Source organism: Pezoporus flaviventris, unplaced genomic scaffold (genome assembly GCF_033815535.1).
Source record: "Pezoporus flaviventris isolate CSIRO_AGI_PZ_B2104156 unplaced genomic scaffold, CSIRO_AGI_Pfla_v1 ptg000002l, whole genome shotgun sequence".
NCBI lineage: Eukaryota > Metazoa > Chordata > Aves > Psittaciformes > Psittacidae > Pezoporus > Pezoporus flaviventris.
The window spans coordinates 73,677,643-73,705,131 of NW_026892550.1; the positions used below are offsets into that span (position 1 = coordinate 73,677,643).

At 36.4% G+C, this 27,489-nt stretch overlaps 1 protein-coding gene across 1 annotated transcript in view; it reads right to left on the minus strand.

Moving 5' to 3' along the window:
- Positions 1-15,003: 15,003 nt before the first annotated feature.
- The window catches only part of SYNPO2 (synaptopodin 2), an 81,886-nt gene continuing 69,400 nt past the window's right edge, over positions 15,004-27,489 (minus strand). Inside the window, exon 5 of the mRNA XM_061443876.1 lies at positions 15,004-17,608. Coding sequence (XP_061299860.1) covers positions 17,042-17,608 — 567 coding nt within the window. The 3' untranslated portion in view covers positions 15,004-17,041. The remainder of the gene's footprint in view (positions 17,609-27,489) is intronic.

A 27,489-nucleotide genomic window follows, 5' to 3' on the forward strand; every position in this document is an offset into this window, starting at 1 on the left:
CTGGGGGCTGATACTCTTCAAAGGGCTTGGCATCCAGCTGACATCAACTAGTTATATATAGAATCAAACACTCTAGCCACTCATATCTTCCTGGCAAAAGAAGAGAACATAAAAGATTCAACTGTACCCACAACAAAGGGAGTTTATATCCTTTTCAGAGCTTATTGGAAGATTTAATGAAATGCTCCCCTCATACTTGCACAGATCATCTCCTCATCACCTCTGAGAATAATAACCTCCATGCTTTAACCAGGAAAGGAATATTTAAAAATATGACGTTAAATATATGGATGGGCATGACAGATGAGAATGGCATGGGCTAATCCTTTAGTGAAAGATGAAACCATGCTTCAATAGTAGCTGATGGCTAGAGTCACAGATGGCTGATACACAAAGTCTGTTCTGAAAAAGAAATGTGCATTTTTCAGTATTACATGTGGTAGGGGCTAATTGTTCAAAAAGCACTCAATCCTCAAAACCAGTTATTCAAAATCTCTTAATTTTGTTTGTGCATTAGGAGCAGAAATCTGCAGTAATTTGAAGCTTAATAATATTCAGCATTCTGGGATACTGTTGTATCATTTTATCAAACAAATGTGTGATATTTAGAGAACAGATATTTCAGAACAGCAACCAACTTTGGACAGAAATAAAAAGTGGCAGAGGAAACATTCCCCTGTAGCCTCCTGTCAGAGGGCAGCTAGCTGAATTATGGGACAGTAAAAGCAAGATGAAGCTTTTGTGTTTTGGGTTTGGTTTTGTTCTAGGAAGTTTCTTTTTCTCATGGAAAATTACAGTTTTGTTTCACTTGGAGGATTCATCTGAAAATTACTTGGATCCTGATACAACAGGAGAAAGAAATTCTGACTGCAAATGGATAGTAATAAAATGTACCAACAGTGCACATAACTTTTTGAGCAAGAAGCGCTCTGATACAGATAAAATGTATGAGTCTGATGCAGTGTCCTAAAAGCCTGCTTGTCCAATCATAAAGTTGCATTATTTTTGACTAAAGCTTTCTATTTCTAGGTTTAGCTTTTCAAAACTTTTTTTCTGAGATCCTAGATATCTCTGCCCCAAAGAGGTATTAATTTTAATCCTCACTATCAGAATTTACCTGCTGCTGTTATTCATTGGTAATCCTTTTCTAGTTTTTTGTGATTGGATCAGCAAGCTTGGACGCTGCCAGCAAGCATGGTCAAAGTCTTGGTTGAATGTTATCTCTTCAATGGAAGACCAAGATTCTCAGTGGTTCGCCACCAAACTGTCCAGTGGCATTGCAGGAGAGTCTGTCAAGGGTTCATGGTACTCCTATTTTCATTAATAGCTTCAGTGAAGTAGAGAATGTCAGAGAACGCCGATCTAGGAAAATTACAAGCAATCTGTATGAAACAGTGTAAATGTTAACTTGATGAACTGGAAAAAAGTAAAATGCAATTCAGTAAAACCACATCCAAATGAAAGCATAAAGTGGGCATTCAACTGATTGACACTGAACTTTTCCTAAAACTTGAATTTTTGATCCAGGAGGAATTAGCAAGAGGCATCCCAAATGGGGATGTGTTTAGTCTATTCCAATTTCTGTTAACTAATAGAATAAAAAATACACTAGTAAGCTAAATTGTGCTTTTACACTATTGGAGCATGTACAATGCAGTCAACTGTTACTTCTGGATGACATTTCAGTCAACTGTTACTTCTGGATGACTGGAGCTTTTGAGAGTGGTAGAATCAGCCTTCAAAATTACACTGAAAAATTCTTGAAATAATTCAAAGTCAATAAAATTAAGAGATAAAATGCAAAGTAATTGCTCATAAGAAGGAAAAATCAATTGCAGGGAAAGAAACTGAGGAATAACTGCCAAAAACATTTTGGCAGAATAAATCATAAAATAAGCACTAGTCACTAGTGCAGTATAAAAAAATGCAAATATTTTGAGCTTTTTGAACAGACCATTGGAAGATTTTACAGACATTGAGGAGCTGGAATATTTTGATTAAGAAAGATGTAATGCTGTGAAGAACTGAATAATATCCAGGCAGCACATCCTAAAGAATATTACCTGTGAGGAAAGAGTTGGTTTGTCTGGCTTAGCAAAGGTAAGAAGGAGATGAGTCATGATAGCAGTCTCTTCACATGGAAAATGAGTCTGTAGTCTAGTCTCCAGTCTTGTTCACAAAGTCTGGAATAAGAAATAACCAGCTTATTTTATATCAGCAGTACAGACAACATATTAGGAAATTTCTTTCTTAGAGGCCCAGAACATTTAGCAATGTGAAAAGTGCATCCTTAGCAATTTTTATAAGCAGGTAGGCATACTAGTCCTGCTTTAGAGCATTGGTATGAATTTGATGACTTTGCATTTCACTTTCAGCCTTAATTTTTGCAAAATTCACAGGTACGCTCTAGATAGGAGTAATCATTATTTAACAGTCTCACCAGTTAACCTGTTGCATTGGTGGTTTGCTTTTTGTTGGAGTTGATACTGAAATGAACTTTTATTTTTGCAGTTTTATTTCCAGCACTTCGCAAACCCAGGAGGTTCCTGTTCGGCCTTCACAAAGTGACAGTACTCAGATTTCACTTACACAGACATTGTGGTTTTAAGATTTTCTCAAGCTTTCATTTATGTATTCAGGACCCACTTCTAATTTTGTTTGCAATATCTGAATATCTGAATGATGAAATAATGTAAGAATATCAGTTTCTTACAATATCAAGGGCAAAATGTGAACACAGACGCTGTGATGTTTGGAAGTTTTGTGAATTCAACTTACTTGTGATACTTGTGTATGGGTCCAAATGCTTGTAAAGGTTAAGGAAGTTGAAAGAATTACAGTACCATGTGACAACATAATAAAAATTAAATCTTGAATTTCAGTGAGAAACATTATTTAGCAAGTGGAAAACTAGAAGGATTAAGTCAGTGTGTGAACAAGGACCACATTTATCTGTCTTCTTCCTTTAGGTCATTTTTATTTAACCAAGTAAGACTTTTGCTTCCAGTATTGTCTTTTAGAGCACCTTGTGAGATCTTTCCCTCCACACTGCTTCCCCTGAATTGTGTAACTGATGAGAAAGGAGTCCCAGGCTGCAGGTGGAAAAAGCCTGAACTACATACAGTCATCCACTTCTGTAAGTAATTTCTCCCTCATTTTCTCACTTTTTCTTTTCCTTGCTTTCTTTTTCTCTTCAACATAGAATCATAGAATAGTTAGGGTTGGAAAGGACCTTAAGATCATCTAGTTCCAACCCCCCTGCCATTGGCAGGGACATGGAAGACAATGAGTTGTCTCTCAAACAAGACTTAATTTATAGACAATTTAAATGCTGAATAATGCCTTAATTCTTAGTGGTTGCTTAATTTATCCTGAGACTGTGACTGCCATATGTACTTATTTTTATGCCTTATATTTAAATCCATGAACTATTCAGGGTATTAACGTTAATATATATGTGGAGTCTTATGCACAATATGAGTGAAATCAAGAGGTTCAGGGATTAGATATGTCTGTTTGTAAAAAAGGGGGTTGTAAGTGCTACACTTACAGTAACAAAGTCACCCAAAGTGCTCAATTAATGACTTAACTGATGTTTCTGTATTCTGTATCTATCTTACCTTCAGACAGCTATTTGCAGGTATAGCTGTTACTGTGAAATACTTGACTGGAACCAAAGAATAAACAGGCAGAGATAAACTACCAACAGTTGGTTTTTGTTTTTGTTTTTCTTTTACATTAAACTGGTCCTTATAGATGTGGAGGTCAAAAAGCATTGCAAAAAGTCAGAGATGTGGGAGTTTGCCTTCTGAAAAGAGTTCCACTTTCTTCTTTTGCAGTACTTAATTTCAGTAGTAGTCACAATAAAAGTCTTACATTTTTTAAACTCAGACAGGTGGAAAATGTTGTGCCCCAATTTGCCTCACAGTAGATTTTCATGTGTGTAAAGGATATGTTTAGTTTATGCTCAAGTCACTTGATGCATAACAAAGAAATAAATGGAAGTAAAGGCTGGCATTAGGAGAAAGCTTGCTCCATGTGACAAGCAAGAAGTTGATAAAGAAAGCCTGTATTAGATTGTATTTGCTAAAACAAAATCTTAAAGAGGCCTGACGCATTTTCTGTCACAGGTCTTTCCAGTTTGTATTTTTTGCCTCTCACACATTGAATAATTTTCTTTGGCAGTTCTCCCACCTTCAGGAAAACCTGCAGACATGTTTCTCACAAATTTAGCATGATCTAGCTGAATGAATGTTTTTCTTGACAATAGTAGGGAAATTTGTTATGTTTTTGTAAAAGTTAAATCCTGAAAAATATAGACCTATAATCCTGCTTTTACTTAAATTCTGAAGTTGAGCTAGCCAAAACCTCTCATGTGTGTTGTGAATGAAATTAAGTCCTGTTATTGTTATAAATTTCCATGGCATATGCCTTGCATTCTGACATAGGCAGTACAGAGTTCACTGTATTCACTTCTATATTTTGGTTCATTTGAATGAAGAAAAAAAATAAATTGTAGAGTTGTCTAGAATATGCTTACCTGCTTATGAAGAGTGTGGAACATTTTTGTGAATATTTTTAGTTTTAAGTTTTGTTTTGGGGGGAAAAAAAGTATTTTTGCAGATAAGAAATTAAGTATTTTCATTTCAGTTACATGCTGGATTGGTAGTTTATCTGTAGCTCCGTTGAACAGACTGGCAAGAGACTGATACAATTGAGGTTTTGATAGTATTGTAATCAATGATGTATAACATATTTGATAGACTTTTCAAAATATTGTTACTGTTGTCTTTCTGTTCAAGATCCAAAGACTGTCATAATTTTTAGGAAGACAGTCTAAAATTGACTATTCTCATTATCATCATTTTTTAAAAAAGAAAATGGGAAGGTTTATTTTGTAGAATTTACATTTGCCACATCACATGTAGTAACAATTTACATAGAAAGCTTGCAAAAAGAAACAACCCACAAAAAAAAATAACAACAACAAAAACCTCATCCTTTTTCTAAAGGAGGATGACAGGTAAATGTTGCCCTTGTTCACAGGCTTACAGGCTGGCTTAATCATTTGAGGTTGCCACGTTGTATATAATAGTACTTCCCCTCATTGAAATACATGATTTGATAGGTATAACTCATTGGAGACTGGGTGTGTATTAGTTTATTCATATTCCAGGCAGATTCTTTTGTCTACATGAAGAATATAATCTAGCATAACTTCTAGTTGCTGCTTTCACAAGGCCCTAGAGTGTATCAGCATCCACTTTGTTATAACCATTAACTGAAAAATATTTTGCTATTTTCCCTTGATAAAAATAAGAAATTCTCTTTTTCTTGCTAATAAAAAATGTCTTTTCTATCTGGTTTATGATTAATCCTTGACTGAATTCTTCCTAGCACTAGAAATACAGAAACCAGATCATAGTACAGTCTTGCAGCTTCACAACCACCGGATATGCCGTATCACAGAACTTCAATATAAATGTGATTTATACTGGCAACCATTCAACCAGAAGAATTTATGATAACAAATGTAGCAGCTACTCAGAGTTCTAGTTATTTTTCGTTAGATATTCCTTATTTTCCCTTAAAACATGTCCAAACGTAATAGGACAAAGTGAGTGAAGTCAGTTTTATAAATTTAGCAAACAAATTCATTTCAGAGTTGACATATTTTCCAAATGTACTTTCTAAGAATATTTTCTAAATGTTTTCCACTGTTGTACTGGTTAAGGGTCAGCTAGATATCCTACCAGGGGGATATACTTTGTTGTAAGCATAGTAGATCTGTAGAGTTTATGGGCTTTTTGATTTATAAGAGTTGTCTGTATGTTTTCTTTAATGAAAGTATCTGACACAAAAAAAAAATCAGGCTGTGCGACATAGCTGAAATTTCCTTCTTGGCGAGTAAACCAAACATTTTTGTTCTGTTGATACTTTTTGCCAGTGATGTAGGGGTTAAACTTGTGAGATGCATGTTAAGTTGTAGGTTCAAGTTCTGCTGCCTCTGGCCTGGGAGGTAACTTTTGTGTGATGAGGAAATTAGACATCCAGTACATCTACTGCAGTCCAGTTTCATTGGAGATAAACAGCTTTTCTCCAAGCACATACACTGTCTGCATCTCCTAAATGGAATTTAGACTGTAGCTTTGCTACAGGCTTCATGGACAAAGAATAGCCATGATACCCCAATTACTATGTCTCTAGTTCCCTCCTTAATGCAGCAGTGAAACAAACTCTTAACTGCTGTGTCACTGAGAGATGGGCTTTCTCCGTGTCTGCTAGCCTGTGCTTCCACAGTCTGTCACTGAAGTCATAGCGCTGAAGTCTCTCTTGAGACACTGCCATGACAGAGGAAGGATGAAGAACATCACCCCTCTAGAAGCCATTTTCCTTGCTGAGTTGCCTCCTGGAGTAGAAAGGACCCGTATAATTTTGTATCCCTTTCTCAAGTCACTCTGGGGGCTGTAGTGCAGGTTTGAAAGGTGATCCCAGAGACTGGCAGACCCGAGCTAAAAATCCTCTTTCTTGATGGAGACATTATGTATGAATGCCTATGACCAGGCACCTTATCTTGTTTTACCAGAAAATGGATAAATGATACTCTTCCTGGCCTGAGAAAAAAGTTGTGAACATGTGTTAGAATCCCTTGAGTTGAGATGAGGTGATCCTGGAAACTTCAGCACAGTTCCAAGACAAGTGTCATCCTGGGTGACAGTGATCTATTTCCAAGACACTTGTTTGTCTGGGTACAATTGCTGTTTGAAAGTGTTTCGGACTAATGTCTCAAAGTCTGGAGGAACCTTCAGTCCTGACACAGGGCAACTGTGTTAACCTTGCTTTATCCTTGGTTGTCTGGGGCAAGGCAGCTCTTGTACTGGTGGGTATCACTAAGTTTTAGGCCTTAGTGTCACAGACATCATAAAGAATAGTATCTCATGAGGTAGGAATATGTCATGCAGTGGATATTCTATTATTGGGTGTAGTAGTTTTTAATTCTTCTTCCTTAACATACCCCAATGCTCACAAGAATATTTTGCTTTAAATGAGAATAAATTAGGGGACATTTATTTGTGATTTAAAGCAGCTGAGCTCTCCCTCAGTGGCAAAGCTCCTGTTCAGAGAGAGCAGGCTCGTGTCTCCTTTCAGAGACATGCGGCATATTTCAGTAGGTACACATTACACAACTTGTCCCACATTTCTTTCTCTTTTTAGTATCCCAGTGTTAGGAAGATCATGTTCTCATTAATCATTATAGCTTCTCGTCTTATTCTGTGAAAAGAAATTACCCTCTGCTGCCCTTCCTGCACAGGAACATATTTGAATCCAAACAAGTATATATACATGATTAGTTTAGGGAAGGGAGTATCAGCTAATGGGGACTTTGCTTCTGCAGAAGTATGAAACCAGGATTGTCTCTGTACTCAGTGGATTGCAATGCTGTGTGGTAGTGTCACTTGCCAAATAAGATTTTCCCTTCAGCACATGCATAGCTCCTTAGAATGTCAATGGAAACTGTGCATTCGCTGCAGGGAGACCTGCAGTTTAGTATTAAATGTAATGCTGAATCCTATGACATATTGTATCTTGTCTGCACGTGGAAACATTTTGGCTGGAAAAGCCGTACTTGCTAGAAAGCACCTGTACAATTGGGAAAAGCCAGCAGGCCTCTAAATTCCTGTTTAAGACTGTCACCAACTTTTCAGAGGCTGTTTTTAGAAAACGTTTAAAATCTAGATGCCTAAAGTTACATGTGTAGCACCATATTCAGGCTACAAAACAGTGGGCTGATTTTAAGACATGATGGGTATTTGTGTATTTTACTGTTTATGGGTCTCAGCACTTTTGAAAAGTAAGTAATTTTTATTTACATGTTTTGGACATGAATTTAGTGACTTAACTTATCCAACACTATAAATATAGAGGCTAGATTATTTTTAGACTTCACGGTGTGATACTGGGTAAAATGACTTTTGAAACAGGGATTATTAGTTACAAAGCCACAAACTTGGAGCAACATTTTTCAATAACTGTTGATTTGTTTTTATTCAGGACATTTATTCAGGACTGAGATAGCAAGTTAAAGGCTGACTGCAGATGATCTGATGGGAACAGATCCTACATCTAGAGGTTTTCTTCAGTTTTCTTCAGTGAAGAGGTCTGAGGAAAAGTCATCCTCAGGATAGATTGAATTTTCTTTTAAAGTACTTGTAAGATATTAGTACTCTATATAGTTTGAATTCAGGATTACTTGTACATGGAAAAGCAGTTTCTTATTTGGCCTCTGAAGAGAGATGAATTAACATTCATAACCTGCTCTTGTGGAAGAGCACATGTTTTAGTCTGGAAAATAAATACACAATGCTAAGAAAGAACAGAACTTTCAGTACAAAATATGTTAATTTCATTGAGACCAGTACTTAAGAATTAAGCTTTTCTGCTGACTTCTTCAGTTTTGTGGTGAGAAATGAAATCCTTATGTACTGGAGGCAGCAGAGATTAAGAAGTCATCTAAGTAAGCTTTCTGGTCATCTTCAGCTGACCATCATGTGACTGAAACAACTGATGTTACTTTGCAACCATGCAATATTTGCTAACTTTATAGATACTGAGTGTCAGTTAGCATCTGGGCTTGTGGGGCAGGGACACCTGGATGTGTTTTAAAAACTTTCAGTGATTATTTGTTTAATAAAGTAGCAGAATTACTGTTTATTAGTAAGGTGACACTTCTAAAGCTCCAAGTCTACCTCTGTCATTTGTGAAAGTTCTTCTCAAGGTATTTTTGCTTAGGCAGACACAATATTAGCATAGAAGTAGTACGGTCTGTTGGTTTTGTGGTTTATCCAGAATCAGAAATGAGATGTAGATCTAATTTTTGATATTATAGTCTGGCTGTACTTGTTTTTTGTGTTTTCATTATCAAAGGAACTTAAGTGTTTCTTTCTTGTTACAGTTTATTGTTTGCTGAGGAAAATGATATGCCTTTGCTCACTAGCAAACTGGTCTCCATGTGAAATTGGAGATTCTTCTTTCAGAAATTATAGCCCAACTTGAAAAAGATTCAAGACTATTTTTATCACCATTAAAAAAAAAAAAAGCCAATCAAACCCCAACCAAACAAAAAAATCAATCATATTTGAGCTTCCCCCCCCCCCCATCTATTTCATATATAGGGAACTGATTTCTGCAGTCAGTGATGCAAATCATTAGCAACCATTTTTAGTTAATTTTCTTTAAATGGCACTGATAACGTTGCTGTACTACTTTGTGACATTTCCAGTGTTTGGGTATTTCCTGATGATTCCATTAACTTCTAAGTTAATTGCAGTACTTCCTGACTGAAATGTAAAAAGCCTGTAGTTAAGCGGATTTTCCTTTTGTAAAGGTGACATAGAAGAACCATTTCTTCATTGCTGTTTCACCAAGGTATGTCATGACCTTATCTTTCAAAAGTTCTAACATTGTTCCAAAACAACTTTAGAAAGCTCTTCTTGTCAGTACCTAATCTTATCATATGAAGTTGAATACTATATCATTAGTTTAAGCAAGTATAAAATTTGAAACTGTAACACATCATAACTGAAGAAATGTTATTATACCTCCCCAACTATACCTTTCAGTTTGACCCCTGTGAAGTGCAAAGTACTGCATTAGTTTTCATTGTGTAGAACACATGTAGTATACTATTGTGCAGTTGTTTTGGGGATTATTTCTAAATTTGTGATTAATTTTTGGCATTTCTTCCATTCTTTCCTTTAGCTATTATTAGACTCATGCACAAAAGATTCCCCAGGAAGCAGATTACTGTAGCAAGTACATATTTTACAGTATTTTTGGAAGGTGTATGATAGGTTGGATACTGTTCTTTACCAGTATGAGCAAAAATGTTGGAGGTAATCCTTGCTAGATTCCTATATCCAGATTGCACTATGATCAGTCTGCCCCTGTAATATTTTTTATAAAAGGTAATTTACTGCATTCAGATAATTGTCAATTGAACTTTTAAGCGCTGAGAATCAAAGATCAGATTTTGATCCATAGTTATATCTTTGCATAGATGGCTGCAAGAAGAAATATTTCAAAATAGAAGAAATATTTCACTCTTGAGATATGCTTTATTCCATCTTAATGTTGCTGCTCTTATTTCTTTCTTCACAGATTCACTTTGTTTAGAAACTTTCCATGACTTGTGAGCTTGTTAGATGATTAACAGAAAGCAAAACTTCTACCATCTCATATTTTCTACTTTACAAGAGTCCAGCCATGCCATAGATATTTTCCATTCTTGGTCTTATATTCTGCAGATGTGGAATTACACTATATGGGAATGCATTGTGGAATTGTGGGTGTGCCTTTTACTTTGCTGAGTTAATTTATTACTTTAGCTACACTGAATGTGGGCATTGAGTCCAGTGGAGTACCACTTGCAGTACCAACAGCTTTCTACGCCTTAATTCAGATAAAGCTTATCTGTCAAATCAAATAGAAACTGCCAGCATTTGCAGATTACTTACTTTTTCAAATTCCTCTTTTGCTTACAATCGTGAACAGAACTAAAAGGGACAGGAAATTGTTAAATGCAAAGGTCTGGAACTTCAAGTTGTCTTAATAGTTCCATCCCCCTTGAAAAATATATTGCAAAAATAAATGTAACTGGTGCAGAAACTTGGGGCTTTTTTGAATGGAGAGCTAGGAGTGTAAAGCTCATTTCCCTAGAAGACTTCCTTTCATCTTAACTGACAGATGCTATTCTTCAACATCATTTCAGTGGGAAAAAAAGACAGATGTAATATAGAAAGTATATACATAAATACAAAGGCTTCAAGTTTTGGTGGGGTTTTTGTTGTTTTTTTTTTTTTTCCCTTGGATTTTAGAATAAATAGTCATGTTCTGTAGCTATAGGAAAGCAGAGGCATGGACAAGCAGTATCTTAGGGAGGACAGATACAATGGTTTTGCTTTTTTCTCTGTATTGTATTTACTATTAGAAATTTAATTAAAATTAACAGCTGTATAATACGTTATCTTGTTTGGAAGTGGAAGATAACTTGGCCATGTGTGGCAAGGAAGCTGGAAACACCAATGTCTGTGTGATTTTTGCTAGTCCACATAATGCATTTTAATTACTCCAACTGCCTTCTCTTTCTCCAGTCTGTGTTATGCCTTAGTGTGTTATACTGTGTGTGCAGTGGCTGGAGCTTGTGGACAAGTATTCACATAAACTTACTGTACATTTGTCACTTATTCTGACAAGCTGTTCCTTGCTACTTTGCTTTTACAAAGGATTTGTTAGCAATGGATATGTTTTTTTCCATTCATGTCTCTTTTTTTTCCAGAAGATTTTTATTTCCAGAAATTAGCATTGGTAATTCATTCAAATTTTTTTTCTTGAAACTTTTTGTTCATAAAAATACCCTGCCAGCAAACTGATCTTATCTACATTTATTATCAATCTGTGTGTTTAGAAGCAGAAGTTAGCTCTGCTTTGTTGAGAAAGTGGCAAATTTGTAAAATTTTACTCATTTTTAAATTAATAATGCAACTTCTTACTAAAGCGTTTTTCAAGGAGTCACAAAAGAAACTCTTATGCCATCTACAATGGCATAGTTTTTAACATATGTCACCTTCTCCCCAGGTTAATGGAAGAGACTCCTGACATAACCATGCCTTCATTTGGTGCCTTTGAATATGTCTGTGCTATTCTTTTCCCTTTAGTGGCACAGTTGAGCACCTTAGTAGTAGCTGACTGTTAGGATAGATATAAACAAACATGTGCTCCTTAGTAACAGACATTATCAAGGCCATCTGAATCTTTATTTAAGATTGAAGACATTGCCAGTGATGATCTGGCACTGGCTCATGGGGAAGCTCAAAGATTCTTTTAATTTGGATGTGACTTGTTTGCTTTGTTAGGGACTTTAAGTGAGACTAGAGTGGTGACATAGGGGTAGGCAGGTGCTTCCATTATGATAGATCAAATCATAGAATCATAGAATAGTTAGGATTGGAAAGGACCTTAAGATCATCTAGTTCCAACCCCCCTGCCGTGGGCAGGGACACCTCCACTAAACCATGCCACCCAAGGCTTTGTCCAGCCTGGTCTTGAACACTGCCAGGGATGGAGCATTCACAACCTCCCTGGGCAACCCATTCCAGTGCCTCACCACCCTAACAGGAAAGAATTTCTTCCTTATATCCAATTTAAACTTCCCCTGTTTAAGTTTGAGGCCGCTACCCCTTGTCCTGTCACTATGGTCACTAATGAAGAGTCCCTCCCCAGCATCCCTATAGACCCCAATGCAGACTCCCCTTTTATTTCTTCTGATTTTTTTAACTAATCCTTCAGTTGGCCTTTAAGGTTAGTTGCTATTCACCCTGCTATGGTGCCTAATAATAAACAGCTCCAAAACCTTAAATTCTCTGTCATAGAATTTGGTGAGTTTTGTCTGGCAGACTGGGCCATAACTCAGTCAGTCTCTTGAATTACTAGATTGTTCCCTCAAAAGATTTCGAGCTTCTTCGCCATTCCTTTTCTGAGCTGTAAGAATGAAATCATGCTGGTTGTTAAGTATGCCCTACTACTAGAAATAGTAAGTGGATTATAGGTGAAGGTTAGAGCTGGGAATGCCTGCTTTGAATTGCATTGTTACCATTGTTTCAACAGCCTTGGGCAATTCACATGTTCTTTCATTGTCATATTTTCTTCCATATTGTTGTGGTTTAAACCCAGTCAGGTAACTCGTTCACTCACTCTCCCCCTTCTTTCCCTCCCCCTACTCCCAGAGGGACGGAGAGGAGAATCAAAAGAATGCAACTCCCACGGGTTGAGATAAGAACAGTTTAGTAACTAAGGTATAACACAAATCACTACTGCTACTACCAATAATAATAATGAGAATTGAGAATAAACATCAAGAGAATACAGTGATGCAGCCCTTATGAACAAACCTACAGGAACTAAATAGAGGTGTAGATGAAGGTAATGTAGACAAGTAATTATAGTAAGTAGATGTTGCAGATTTTTATGGTAGCGATGAAAATGTTCAAACATATGGCTCTGGCCATATTATTTTACTTGAATAGGTTGTGCTTCACTGTGTTTCCTTCCTCACTTTGTCAGTATGAAAAAGAAAGTCTACTGAATTTAACAAGTTGCCATTTGACCTGGCATTGATTTAAGCTTCCAGATGCTTGTATCAGCACAAGGTCACCGACAGGCAGTCAGGGAATCTAAAATTGGTGCAGAAAAAGAGATTAGGCTTTACTTGGGTTCACATTATTTAAACAAACAGACAAGAATTTAGGGAAACCCTTTCTCATCTGATAGATCAGATCACTTTATTAAATGATACAATTTACATCTCTGGCATGCACTCTCAAAGTATCCTTTCAGTGAGCAAAAAGCCTTTAGAAGTGAACAGCCTTTTGTAATGATAATACAGTCTTTTGCTACTAGCAGAAACACAATGTGAATAGATATATGGTTGTGTTAAAGTAAAACAAGTTGAAAACAAATAATGAACAAGAACTGTAAACATCATCATCTAACATACCTAAATAAACTAAATTTTCAGTTACATTGTGAATTCAGATACTGTGGATTGTAACAGAGACATCTCTGAGAGTGAACACAGAAACGACATATTTTAAATACCAAGAGAATTTTTTCCTCACATTTACTGAGCAGGACTGTGCATTCAGACACAAATGTAAGAAATATTTGTGTTAATATATTCAGAAATCACTCACAACAGTCACAACTATTTGATAGATGCTTTGCTAGTGGAGGAATGGGGTGATAAACAGAAAGTGAAAAATGCCATGTGGTTTGTCATAAAGCTCTGTATGCATAAATATGTCATTTAGTAGTCTGGGCCTGCTGTTTTCACTGAAATCGGTACATTGCCTCAATCTGGTTTTAGCATGATTTCCTTTGTAAGCAAAGCTATATCTGTCCATGTGCCTGTGTGTATGTCTGTCCTCCCATTAATAACTTTGAAGATGTTTGTATCTCATTTCTATGTGGCAGTGGAATGGATCTCAAAGACTTTGAGGTCTTTACCCACAGGCTTCGTAAAAATGGACAACTGAGTGGAGGATGGATAAATTTACCAGCATTGCTATTGAGGGGTGTGCTGCAGTGTGAACTTATTCATTATTAGATAAGAGAGAATCCATATGGAAAAGAGAGCTAGTAAATCCTCAGCAGGAGGAAAAAAATGTGTAGTAGAACATGTTAAATACCCACAATTATATATGATAAGATCAAAACCCATGGAATTCAATGTCTGTAATTTTCATGTTCACAGAAATACTTGATGATGAATGCCTTCTTGTAAATAGAGGAAAATTCTAAGGCTACACTTTGTATTTCTTGGGACATTGGCAGAAAGTCTGTGAGTCCATGGGAAACTTTCTGATTCGGCCATTTTTATGTGTTTGTTGTATATTAGGGTGTTAGAGGTTGATCATGTGTATATTTTTCTATATTGCTATGTGATCACAGAATTAATTTCTTTCTAATATCACTTTGTATAGTCATTTTTTGTAATATCAAAATTATAAATACTTTTGGCAACTTTGAAATGCATGTAGCTTAAAATTAAGCACACATTTCCTTCTGGTACATATATGACCTTAGAATTTACAACATATGTTTCAATAAGAATTCAAAAGTTAGGTATCTGATTCTGAGAATTAAAATAAATATATCGGGTGAAAGTATGCCTTACTTCAAATCCATTAATCTGGTTTCCTGTTTAGCAATGTAAAAGACACAGTTCAAAACAAAAACCTGAATTTGAACAGCATACAGGTTATCATTTTGTTATGGTAATGTGTACCACAGTTCAGCAAAATAAGTAACCATTATATAATTTTCAGAATGTAGGCGTTCGTGAAATAAACACAAACTATCATTTATTGAATAGCTAAGGCTTCAATGACTTTAAATTATAACCTTCACTAAATTTCACTTGGAATTATAATTTCACTGAAACAGGGAGATTGGCCTGGATCTGAAGAGAAGCCATTAAGACTAATGGGACTACCACAGTCCCATCGGTTTCCATGGGAGTATTCCCAGTCATGATAAATGGGGACATTATGGGACTTGGCAAAGAAAAATGTTTTTTGTCTGTGTGGCAGGAAAATTTACTCTGCATATGTGAGAAACTCATTTTCAGGCATATCATGGCAGCCTTGTTAATGTAATTTTTCTACAAAACCTTTTCTTTGCAAATTCATATTTCATGAAATAAATTTGTAAGGTGCTATAGCAATATGATCTTATTTTCAAAGTTTACAGCTCCCATGCCTTCATTTCTTGCTTGGTCAAAAGGATCAGTTGATTTCAGGGAGACTTCTGTTTGAACAGAGGATTTCTGCCAATATAAACTCACTAAGTGAATATTTTTCATGTAATTATTTGGTTTTATGGGAAGTTCCAGGTAACTCAATTTCGGTTTAATTTTCCTTTTTCCACTATACCAGTTATATTTTATAATATATTTGTTCTAATGAAAAAAAATTCTGCAGATGGGAAGTTTTTTACTATGTTCTTTCTTACTGCATATGTGTTTCAGTTCATTCTAATCTAATCACTCATAGGTGGCAACCTTACTGAAACTAAGGGTAGCTTAACAGTGCTTTTGCAGTAATTTGAGATGACTGCTTGACAGATCCTTAAAGAATGCCCCCAAAAATGAGGAGGATGCAGAGCATTTTGTAAAACGTGGGGCTTTCATTTAATACGTTAACAACATCTAAACTACTCAATAAGCTTGGCCTGCATGTATTTTCAGCCGCTTATTTCTACTGTTTAAATAAGCTCAAGTGCAAGATATGTATCACCAGCAAAAATTATTTACTGTCTCTTCAGATGCATCAAGACAGTTTAATTGTAACCAACTCTCCAAATATTTGCTACTCATACTAGACTCATACCATTTAAGGTGTGTCATTAACCCTCTTTCACATACTAATTTCTATCTAGAACAGGTATTGTTCTTGATAAGCAATACCTGATCTGTTTTCCAAACTGAGAATACAAATCAAAAGCTTTCTAAACATTGAGCTACCTAGATACTAAGAATAACAGCTCAGCCAGTTGGATTACCAGACGCTGTAGCAGTTAACTGTTGAGCAAATAATGTATTTCACAGAGAAAGGCTGTACAGCCTCTGACTTGTTTGTTAGTTTATTACAAAGTTAACTTGCAATCCAGTTTAAGTACACTCTAAATACTGTCCTCATCCTTTTTGTTACTCAAGTATCATGGTACTGATCTCTATTAATAACACCTTGCTTCCTGTTTGGTTTGGATTATTTGATTAATTACAATATGCAAAGCTTCCTCTAAACTGTCTTGAAATCCATCTGAAATGGGTGACTGCTCAAGAGTGCATGTATCTACATGTTTAAGGGTTCAGGTACCATGACCACAGATATGTTTTAACTGTGGCCACAGTAAAAACATTCAGTGGTTTACTTTCTTAGCTCATTAAAAAATGCAGTAAAGAAAACATATGGCAAATAAGCCAAGTGTTTCCAAGTATTCCACTTCCACTGGAACTTTCCCAAGTCTGGTTATATCTAGTACCTTGTAACTCTAATGTCAAACATACCCAGAAAACCTGTGAGATCCTGTAAAATAATTCTTGCCTTAAAAATGCCCTAATTTTGCTTCCCCCCACCATACACACACACTAATTTTACTGCAAGCACTCGTACAGTCTCCATCTACATTCTTTCTAGATCTGTGTTTCACGCACATTGGTTGCCCTGCTTTCATCCTACTGCTTACCCCAAGAAATGTGTATTTTTGCCTTTTGAGGAACAGAACAATCTTAGGTTAGTCTAAGACTCTAAAACTGAGTCTATTGCAGAGCCCTGTGGTCATGTGAAAACTCTGCTCCATTCAGTTTTGCCTTCTCATTTCTAAAGTTCACAGATTGTCAGGCCAGCAAGAAACTCCTTCTCCAACTGAAATCTAAGGCTTGTAAAGCTGAAAGAAAGGAAAATACGCCAGGCACTTCAGCTGCTCATGTTGGACGCCTCCATCCCCTTGGCTGTGGATTGTAGTGTGAATCAGCTGTTGACAAGCAATAGTCAGACCTGGAATCCATGGACATTATATCAGGATCTGTTCTGGACTGTTGACTGCAGTAAGCATGCTGCAGGTGAGAGCCAGCCTGCATGGTCACACTTCGGGTGGATAGGGAGCTTCTGGGGGTTGATACAATACTTGATTGCTTCCCTCCCAGCAAGGCTACACTACCACTTAGGGCTGGAGGCTCATAAGAAACCTTTTGTTTCCATTCATCTGGCTGCTCAGGAAGTGTTTTCCTGCGAGCAGCTGATACTACATTAGCAGCAATGGATTCCTGCATATTTTGAGGCCCAAAAGCTTCATCCACTAGGCCAAGAGGGGATCTTGATGCTGCTTCCCAGGGAGTAAGTCTTTTGCCATTCCTGTCAGCTGCTGTGTCTGTCTTGCTGAAGTAATCAGGGGCAGGTTGAAATGTGAGAGGAGAAGTAGGAGATACTGCTCGAGAAATGAATGAAGAAGGTCTCCCAGGAAGTGATAATGAGCGTCCACTGCTTCTTTCCTAGGAAAACAAAATACGAAATATAGTTACGGTTATTAAAAAAGAAAAAAAGGAAGCTCCTTCACTTCCAAACTGGAACAGCAGACTCAGGCACAGCTACAGCCTGGGCAGAAAAGAAGGAGCCCTGTGGAGAAGGACTTGGGGGTGTTGGTCGATGAGAAAATGAACATGAGCCGACAGAGTGCGCTCGCAGCCCAGAAAGCCAACCGTATCCGGGGCTGCATCAAAAGGAGCGTGACCAGCAGGTCAAAGGAGGTGATCCTGCTCCTCTACTCTGCTCTTGTGAGAACTCACCTGGAGTATTGTGTGCAGTTCCAGTGTCCTCAACATAAAAAGGACATGGAACTGTTGGAACAAATCCAGAGGAGGGTCATGAGGATCAGGGGGCTGCAGCACCTCCCATATGAAGATAGGCTGAGAAAGTTGGGGCTGTTCAGCCTGGGGAAGAGAAGGCTGCATGGAGACTTCATAGCAGCCTTCCAGTATCTGAAGGGGGGCTTACAAGGGTGCTGGAGAGGGACTCTTCATTAGAGACTGTAGTGGTAGGACAAGGGGTAATGTGTTCAAACTTAAACAGGGGAAGTTCAAGTTAGATATAAGGAAGAAGTTCTTTACCGTGAGGGTGGTGAGGCACTGGAATGGGTTGCCCAAGGACGTTGTGAATGCTCCATCCCTGGTGGTGTTCAAGGCCAGGCTGGACAGAGCCTTGGGTGACATGGTTTAGTGTGTGGTGTCCCTGCCCATGGCAGGGGGGTTGGAACTAGATGATCTTAAGGTCCTTTCCAACCCTAACCTCCCTATGATTCTATGAAAGCGCATGTCATCTTGGCTATACCTTTGTATGTCTATGGACACTTTTTAATAATTTTTTTAGTGGAAAAAGAGGAGTATTCAAAAGGAGGCAGAGAAAGCAATAGGAACAAAGAACAAATTGAATTTTGGAGGAAAGTAGAACAAAGACAGGCTTTTACTGAAAAGGTACAATTATGTTAGCAACTGTGCATTAACTAGTGTGCCTTGTTCTGAAAAGGCCATTCTTAATAATGAAAAGGTCATGTTGTGACAATTCTGTGTGTGTTTACAAGATTCTTTCTAATATGCAGGCACAGACTAGTTTATTTGATAACAGGCTCTGCCTAGGCTATCTGTATGGGAGGATATCTCTGTCAGTCTTCTTTTAAGAGAGGCATTTCTTACTTTGAAATTATTAGGCTTAATGTAGTTTTCACTTTTCACAGCACAAAAAGAACACAACAAATTAAAGACATTAACACAGTCATTCACTTAATACCCTTACATCATGATATTTAACCTGACTTCTTTAAAAGGCAGTGACCTCAAAATTTCAGGACATTCTGACCCATTTATAGGAGCAATCCATTCATATTTGACAAATCCTAATCTTCTTAGTAATACAGCACTTTGAAACAAAAACTGTTGTCATGAGAAGGTGCTGCCACAGTCATATGGCAGCATATGAAATAGGTACAACATTTTCCCGAAGCCAGATGTTCTTTGTTACACAGGCAAATCACATTGTTCTTCCTGAGGAGTTTCTATACATGTGGCTCCTAAACTCATTGATTTACACCCATTGATTCATATTCTGGGGTTTAAATGCCTTTAATTCTGAAAGCCAGTGTGAAGTTCCAGGCTCCTTTGTCAGAGGCTTTGATGGAATTTCCTCAAACAGCATTGGTCTGTGTTACTTTTCCTACTGAGTTTCCAAACTTAAAATACTGTGGACATGATCTAGATAGAAGTTGATAGGTATCTGATAATAAAAGCTATAGCTTATCAAGCAAAGATTCACATAGAAATGGCATTTTTTATAGGCTTTTCTGTCACAGGAGCTTGACACTTCTAAGGAACTTAAAATGCTATTGCTTCACACAGGCTTTTAAATCATGTTTTTGTATCAGCCTTGTATATGAGAGATGGAAAGTGAGAAAGAGCCTACTGATTTCATTATTTGCAATCAGTTTGTTGGTGCTCAGTCTGAACCTCTTAAAAAAGGTGTGACACACAGAGGTTATGTAATGAGACATATTTCACAACTACTGCTGTACAACAGAGATATGAACTGCTATTCCCAGTTTGCAGTTCCAGAGAGGAAAATCCCTAGTGTTATTAATCCTACCCCCACATACTTACAGCAAGTTTTCATGAGATTCTGCTTCTATGCAGAAAACAATACAACCCTTCATTTTGGGCAACTTTACTCAGTTATTTTTTAAGAATCCTCACTTAAACCATGAGATGATCAAACTTTAAAATGTGGCTGATCAGATCATCACATATAGGCAGATTCCAATTGAGTACTCTAAAATAATATAACAGCAATCATATGAATAATATATAGCTATATAATACAAGATATATGAAAAAATAAGCATATAAAAAAAAAGAATTATCCATTTGGAAGGTAAGTGAATTAAAAAAATATATACTGTCAAGAATGGATTAAAGTTTCCCTGTACCTAATTCAGTTCACGTAATGAGAGTGATCTCTTTTTCTTACCTGCAAAATAAGAGTCCATGCTTAGGGCCAAGAAGTGGCACACCCAGACAGGCCAGTCAGAATAATTATCCTCTAATGTATTATGATTTCTTTCTTCACTGAATCCACAGAAAAGAACTTATTCAGCAAGCCTGCTTAGTGCATTTTGTTTAAATTATTGGCAAGAAAACAATTTATAAGGTGCAAAAACAAAAGAAGGATGGAAAATTAGATACAGTTTCTATTAGAAATTAATCTGATAACCTCAACCATGAAACTAAGAAGATACGATTATACAGAGGGATGAAACAGTTGATCAGACAGATCCACCTACTAGTCTACATGTGTTAAGTGCTCTTAGGAGGGTTCTAGAGCATTGTCTATGCTGAGCAGACAGAAAATTTCCCCTTTATTTAATAGAAATCCCATTTCCAAGCCCAGAAAGTACTTCTTAGAATTCCAGAGATGCAGAGGGAAGTTATACTGTTGAAGGAAGGAATATCTGACTTTTCAAAACAATTAGATGCAGATACTGTTCAGACTGTCATGTTTAGAGAAGAACTCCAGAGTTCATAAAGTCACAGAAGTATTTTTTGGGCCTAAGCATAACTAGTAAAGCAGGAGTTAATTTTCTTTGACTGAGTTTAATCAGGGAATGATAAGTTATCAAGTGTATTTCACTATTTGTCTAACAAAATGGGCCGTTCTACTGTGTTATGAAGATAAAAGTTTAACTTGTAAAAGAGAAATAGTGTAGACAAAATTAAATGTGTAATTATGGTGAGTTCTACATTTTTTAAAAACAGGTGGTAGATCAGATTCAACAAAATCAAGATTGTTAGTGGAAAATAAGATTATATTCTGTGATGATGAAAACTGTTCTATATATAGCTTTGTTGTCATACAAGGCAAAGAAAGGAATCTGACAGAAGAGAGCTAAAATCACCTCATAAAAAAAAAAAACAAAACAACTCTGTATGAATAAAGCAATACAGTATACAGTTACTAGCTCAGGGTTTTGACAAACAGATTCGGGGATGAGCTTTTTACTGGCTTGAGAATCCCCTATGTCCTTCATTTGGAAGACACAATGAACAAGTGTTTGTAATTCAAATCATACCTATCCATGGCACATGTAGTGTCATGCAAATCATAAATCCAGCATGTAAGGGTTGTTGTAGAAAAAGCAGAATTTCAAATACTGGCAATCTGGAGAATTATGTCTATTGAACTGGTCCTTACCAAAAAAAATCAAACAGCCAAATCCTGTGAGATGCCTTGGATATGAAAGAGTTTAGTCTCATAGGTAAATAAAAATATTTTATCCATTTTGGTGTGGAATTCTGCTCAGTTTATTAGCTTTTGTGCAGTATGGGTCTGTATTTGGCTAGAATGTTAGGCCTTGCAAGAAGATACAGAGGCAGCAAACTGGAACATCAGTAGTGCCTTGGGAATGATTTTGGTTATACTAATATTCCTTGTACTCTTTTTTTATTTTTTTTTTTATTTTTAACTTTAGTCAGGGTCTTAGGGATAAAATGACTAGGTAAGAATCCAAATAGTTCATAGTGTCTTGTGAGGTGAAGAATGTTTCCTTATTGTAAGGATGGCTTTCCTTGTTTCTGAATAGGATTACCCAGTGATCACCCTATTAGGATGAAGACATATGTGACTGATAGTTTTTTCCAATGGAATTTGATTTATAGTCTGCCAGGTCACCTTTTCTTATATTTTTTTAACTTGCATTTTCATGGACATTTCTAGATTTCATCTTAATAGCTATCATCTGTATGACTTCTTTCTGACAGAAAAAACAGGCCAGGTCATCCAGAGAATGCCCCAGTGGACTGTTGGGTGGAATCATGTTTGGAGACTAGATACATTGGGTACAGCAAACACATTCTGTAAGATCTGTATTGCTGAAGATAATCTGCAATTCCTTACATCTGGAAGCAAGATTTTGCTAAAATACAAGTGTATAATAATGCAGAAACTGAGAGAAGATCAATATTGCCTTTTTTTCATTGCAGTTAATTTATTTTTGGTAGTGGTGTTCCTAGACTGGAAGTCTAAGTCTGAATATTTCTAAATGCAAGTCAGGTCCATATTTGATATTCATATACTGATTTCTGTCACTACTTTGGTGTTCCCCCCCTTCAAACTAACAAATAGAATTAAGGCAACATCTAATAGCTACAGTTCATCATTCACTTACTGGACAGCAGCAGCCCGACATAGTGGTGCTTTCTGTTATTTTCCCTTCATATTTAATTCTTGGAGATTCATCTTTTGACAAGCATGTACTAAAAAGAAGGTACAAACCCCATATCATATGGGAAATAAGAAGTGCAAATGGTTAATAATTATTTTACAAGAAGATCAGAAAAAGAGGGGTAGATTTCTTCCATTTCTTCACAGAAATCAAGAGAGAAGGAAAAGAAGAGTGTTATGCTACCAGAGTTATGACATTACCACAAATTGTGTTACGGTAATCTTGTTGTAAAGCATTGATTATAATACTGTACCAGCACTCAAAGTTTTATGCTGCAAAACAAACCAGCACCACATAGAGTGATTTATTTGTTCTCTTCTATTGCCTCATGTGAATGTTTTCAGAGAGAAGGATCTTTTCTACAATAGTTATTGAAGGGAAAGCAATTCTCAGATGTCAAGAAGAGGAAAGGCAGTTAAGAGCTGTCTTTTTTAGTTTAACATTGATTAACATTGATTTAAAAAATGTGAACTATTTATAAACTGGTTAGTGATGAAAACATTTGTGGTAGCATAGGCATTTTTGATATTTATAAGCTGTATATTAATAAAAGCTAAAGCAAATGTAATATTACTTCCAAAAGAAACTATTTTGATATATACATAAATGAATATAAACACAGTACTTATAAAAGGTTTATGCAAATATAGATCTATTTAGTGTAAGTAAGAGTGTAAACGTATACCTTTGTTTCAATCGTATCTATTCAGTAGCCCAGAAAAATTGGTTTTTTTGGAACTTACTGCTATTTCAAATTTTATGATACAACTTGAAAAGGTTTGAAAAGCGGAAAGACAAAAAAAGCAATACTGAATTTCATTAAATAGTGCAAATTTTAAAGGCATGAGTCGGAAAGATATTTTTCATCTTAAGAGACCAAATGGGAGTGCAAAATACTATTTAGTGAAATGACTTCACAGTAACATTTTCTGTCTCAGGTGACAAATCTCCATAGTAAGTGAAAACTGCTCATATGTTTACAGGCTGAAACTGCCTTTTCAGTGGTTAGAGAGGCATGTATTACATTTTTGAAAACAAGCAGGAGTTCTATTTTCAAAACTAGGTTGGACTTTTAATAGCCCAGTGAAACTCTGCAGATGTACACTCCCAGCTGATTAAGTTGCTTGAAAAAAAATGACCTAAGTGTCTTAAGTCATTAAGGCAGTTTTACTTTTATCCTTTTGTTATAGCCCTGTCTCTTAATCTCATACCAAAATATGTTCAAATCTGAGTTAACATTAGCACCTGACTAATATTTAACAAAAAGAGGACAAAGAAGGAGGAAGTAGATAAAACAATTGTAATGTCTCAAAAAATTACTGCGTTTTTAAAAAGCCCAGAGTGATGCATTTCTCATTTTGCTTTCTATGGGCTTGTGATGGCTACTGCGGTTAGAGACCAAACCACGGCGGAAAGGGTAGGACAAAATATTAAATACTTGATTTTTATGCCTATCATTCTTTCAATTTTTTAAACAAAACCCAAGCATTTCAGATTTTTAAACTGAACTGTTTATACAAAGGACACATATGTATTTTATTTTATTACAGCTTTTTTTATCTCAAACCATTTACAGTTTAAACTTTATGTAATAAAAAATAATTTCTCTCTGAAATGCTGCCAGCTCTGGAGCAGATGCGACAGCTATTATACAATATGAATTTAAAAAAAAAAAAGGGAAAGAAGAAATAAAATGGAAAAGTCATATTTATTTGAAGCTCCGGAAATAATTTCTAACAGGCTAAAATTGGAATGCAGTATTTTGGTTGGTAATGGCTGGGGAGGCAGGGAATTTTACCTGTCTAACAACTAAAGCCATGTCAGGGGCTGTACTGAGACTAGAAATAAATTAAAATCACATAGTTCAGGTCTGATCCTAGCTTCCTCAAAGCTGTCTTTTCAGCGCTTGCTTTCAAAAATTTATGGGGAATTTCAGAACTAGAACCTAGTTTATTCTAAGTTTAGATTGTTTATAATTGTGGTATTATTTCAGGTAAGAATAATTGTGATATTGTTGGTATACAAACTAATGAAATGGCTACTGTCAAACATACAAGCTTTGTGACAAATTCTGCTTCTCACAGTAAAGTCCTTTTTGATTGTCAAGTAATGATAGAAAAGTGAGATAAGTAGATAAGTAAGTAGAATTAGGCTTCCACTACTGCAGAATACCTAATAGTGCTGCTAACCTGTATTAGTTATTCAGTGAGCTCAGTTTGCACCTGTGTAAATGAGAGAAAATTAGTGCTGTTATCATTTATCTTTATCCATATATGATTATCAAAATACAATACAGTTATGTCTATAAAAAGCAAATAGATTAAACTTTTTTCACCTCTTAGCTTTCCTTGAATAGCCTTAAGGTGTATTAGCTTTCCTTGGAATAGACAGTTTATTTCTTGTAAGAAGAATATCTGCTGCCACCTTCTGGACTTGTTTATTACACAGCTTAGAGGAAAGCTTTAGAAGATGAAGCCTTGTGAATGAACACTTGAAAAACAAGAGCAAAGTTGTTCTTAGTTTCTGACCTTGCTATTTTGTATGAACAATGAAAGGCTTTAAAGTTGTTATGAAGTCTAATGGTAATTTTTTCTGAAATCAAAGAAATATATATGATACTGTAATACTTGAAGATGATGGCACTGTTGTTGCTTAACATATCCATACTAAAAGATAAATTATCTAGTTCTTTATGATTTTCTTATAAGGTCTTTCAAACTGAAATTTTCTGGTTCAGTTATTTGGGTTTTTTTTCGTATTTATGTCATCCAAAATAATTCAACCATTTCAGATGCATTTCAACCAGATGAGCTTATATAGTTCAGCCATTGCAAAGAGTGAGAGTAGGGAAAAATACATGTCAGTGACAAAAAAATCTAGCATCTTTTTCCTTGAAAAGTGGTACCACTATGTGCTTTAGAACTAATTTTAGACTGATCTTTCTGTCTGACATGTTTCATATTTCCATGCAGACTTTCCTTTGTATATTCAAGCTAAGAGCCTTATATAGGCTCAGTGGGAGCACCTTGTGTTTTACACCTAGCTCCTGAGAACTCTGTTAGCGGCGATAATACTGTAAGAACTTGGTCTTTGGACACCGCACAGGAGAACAAAGAGGCTCTCCTTGTGCGTATACTACCACATAAGTTTGTGAAGGTTTCAGGTGGACTGAAATTAAAACCAGTTAGGAATAGAGTTTTTCCTTTGAAAACTGCAGAGAATAGCAGGAGACTGGATTAGCATGCTTAATAAAGTCTTTGCCTGCCTTACTCGAGGAAGCAGGTGCTAAAACCATGGAAATAGTATCACGTTGTTTGTCTTAGCTTGCAAAGAGAGAGTTCTTCTGTAGAGATCCTTCAGATGCCATGTTTCACTGAGCTTCAGGATTTTTCCTGCTTTTTGAATCATTTGATGAAAAACCAAAAGTGCTTCCTGTAGTAAGCTACCAACCTTAAAAGCACTTGCCAGGCATAGCTCCCCAGTGATTCCAGCTCCTCCCTTAGGTAATCACATGCAAAGGTAATATTTACTATACAGTAAGAACAGCTGTTGTCATGGTACTGTGAACTTGTGACAGTGGCGCCAGGTGAGCTATATGAAATTACCAGGCTTTCATATTTTCTCAGGAAACCTACCAGCAAATAAGTAATTCAGAGCTTCTGAATCTACAGGTTTTTGAGGATCTTGTCAAGTTTCTTCTTTGTATAACGTTTCTATTTCAAGCTGAGTACAGTCATTACAAAATAACATTATGCCAAGCTGTTTAACTTAGATCTGCACTTGCCATGCTGCTCTGCCAAAGCGATCAGTGGAATCCTGGGTGTATGACTTCAGGCAAAGAAAGATGTATCAAGTTTTCTTAAAAAGCCAAGACTGGAAGAGTGGATCTTTTCAGAACTGATTTTTTTTTTTTTTTTTTCCTAAAGCTATAAAATGTGGAAAAGGATCTTGGTAAAAGAGAGGAGAAAGACTTTTATTAGTTGCAAAGAGTGCTGTCGTTTCACTGGTATTTTGCTACCTCATAGTGAATTCCCCACAGGGGGGCTGGAGCAACAGGGCATGACAGAAAGGCTGATCCTTCGTTGAGGTGTTGTCCTGGATACTTGATAAACAGTGCTCCTCCCAGATCACATCAGCTACTGTCAAATTCTCTTCATAATTGTTTATAATCTTTTATCAGAGTTTACCTTAGCACTTTCTAAAATTCTTATATATAGGATTATCTAGGACAATATGTTTGTAGATCTGTTACCTCTCAGAGCAATGGTCTGTTGGTAGGATCTGCTTCTTCTTAAAGCTCACTTTTTAATTTCTGCTGGGTATTAGCATTTTGGTTCTTTCAAAGTATCTCTTTGTAAATAGTAGTGGAAAAAAAAATCATGCCCAGTGATGTGAGCAGTCTGTCTTCCAAGAATAATCTAGAAAACTTCAACAAAAGGCTGGAAATAGCCTTCTCTGTGCAGAATAATTAAACCCTTTTCTTTCACCTTGAGTATTTCATGAACCTCTGTTAATGAGGAATATGATTAACCTGTGCAGGCTCTGCTGTTTTTCTGGGTTTTCCTCCCCAGTGCTTGGCTCCCTCTAATCCTAGTAGTTTTTTCTCTCATAATTGCTGCTCTGCCCCTTAGCCCTAATTTTCCTACCTGAACCACACACCAGCTCCCCACTTCCTAAGATTTGGAGCCTGCTGATACCTTAGTATTTCTTTACTACAAATACATACAGATTTGTTTGAATTCTGAACATTCATTTTAGTGTGAATAATGACAGCACACTGACAGAAAATAAATTCATTGCCACATGATTGATGTGGTGACAGCAAAATGGGTCACTAAAGTTTTAGGGCTGATTTTGTGTCTTGACTCCTGAATATCTCATACAAAGTAAAATTAGGCATACAAAAATAAATAAAATAGAAGTAGGTATATAAAATTAGGATCAGTGCAAGAATACTTCTGACAAAACTGAACTGAAACCTCCTCTTAGTGGCTGATCTCAAAATGGCATTGATCTCAGAATGAATTGTCAGTGTGTCTACAAGAGAAGTGGGCATTCCCTGCTGCAAGTCTCGATATGAGTGTATTATGAAGTCCCGTGCCATTGGCC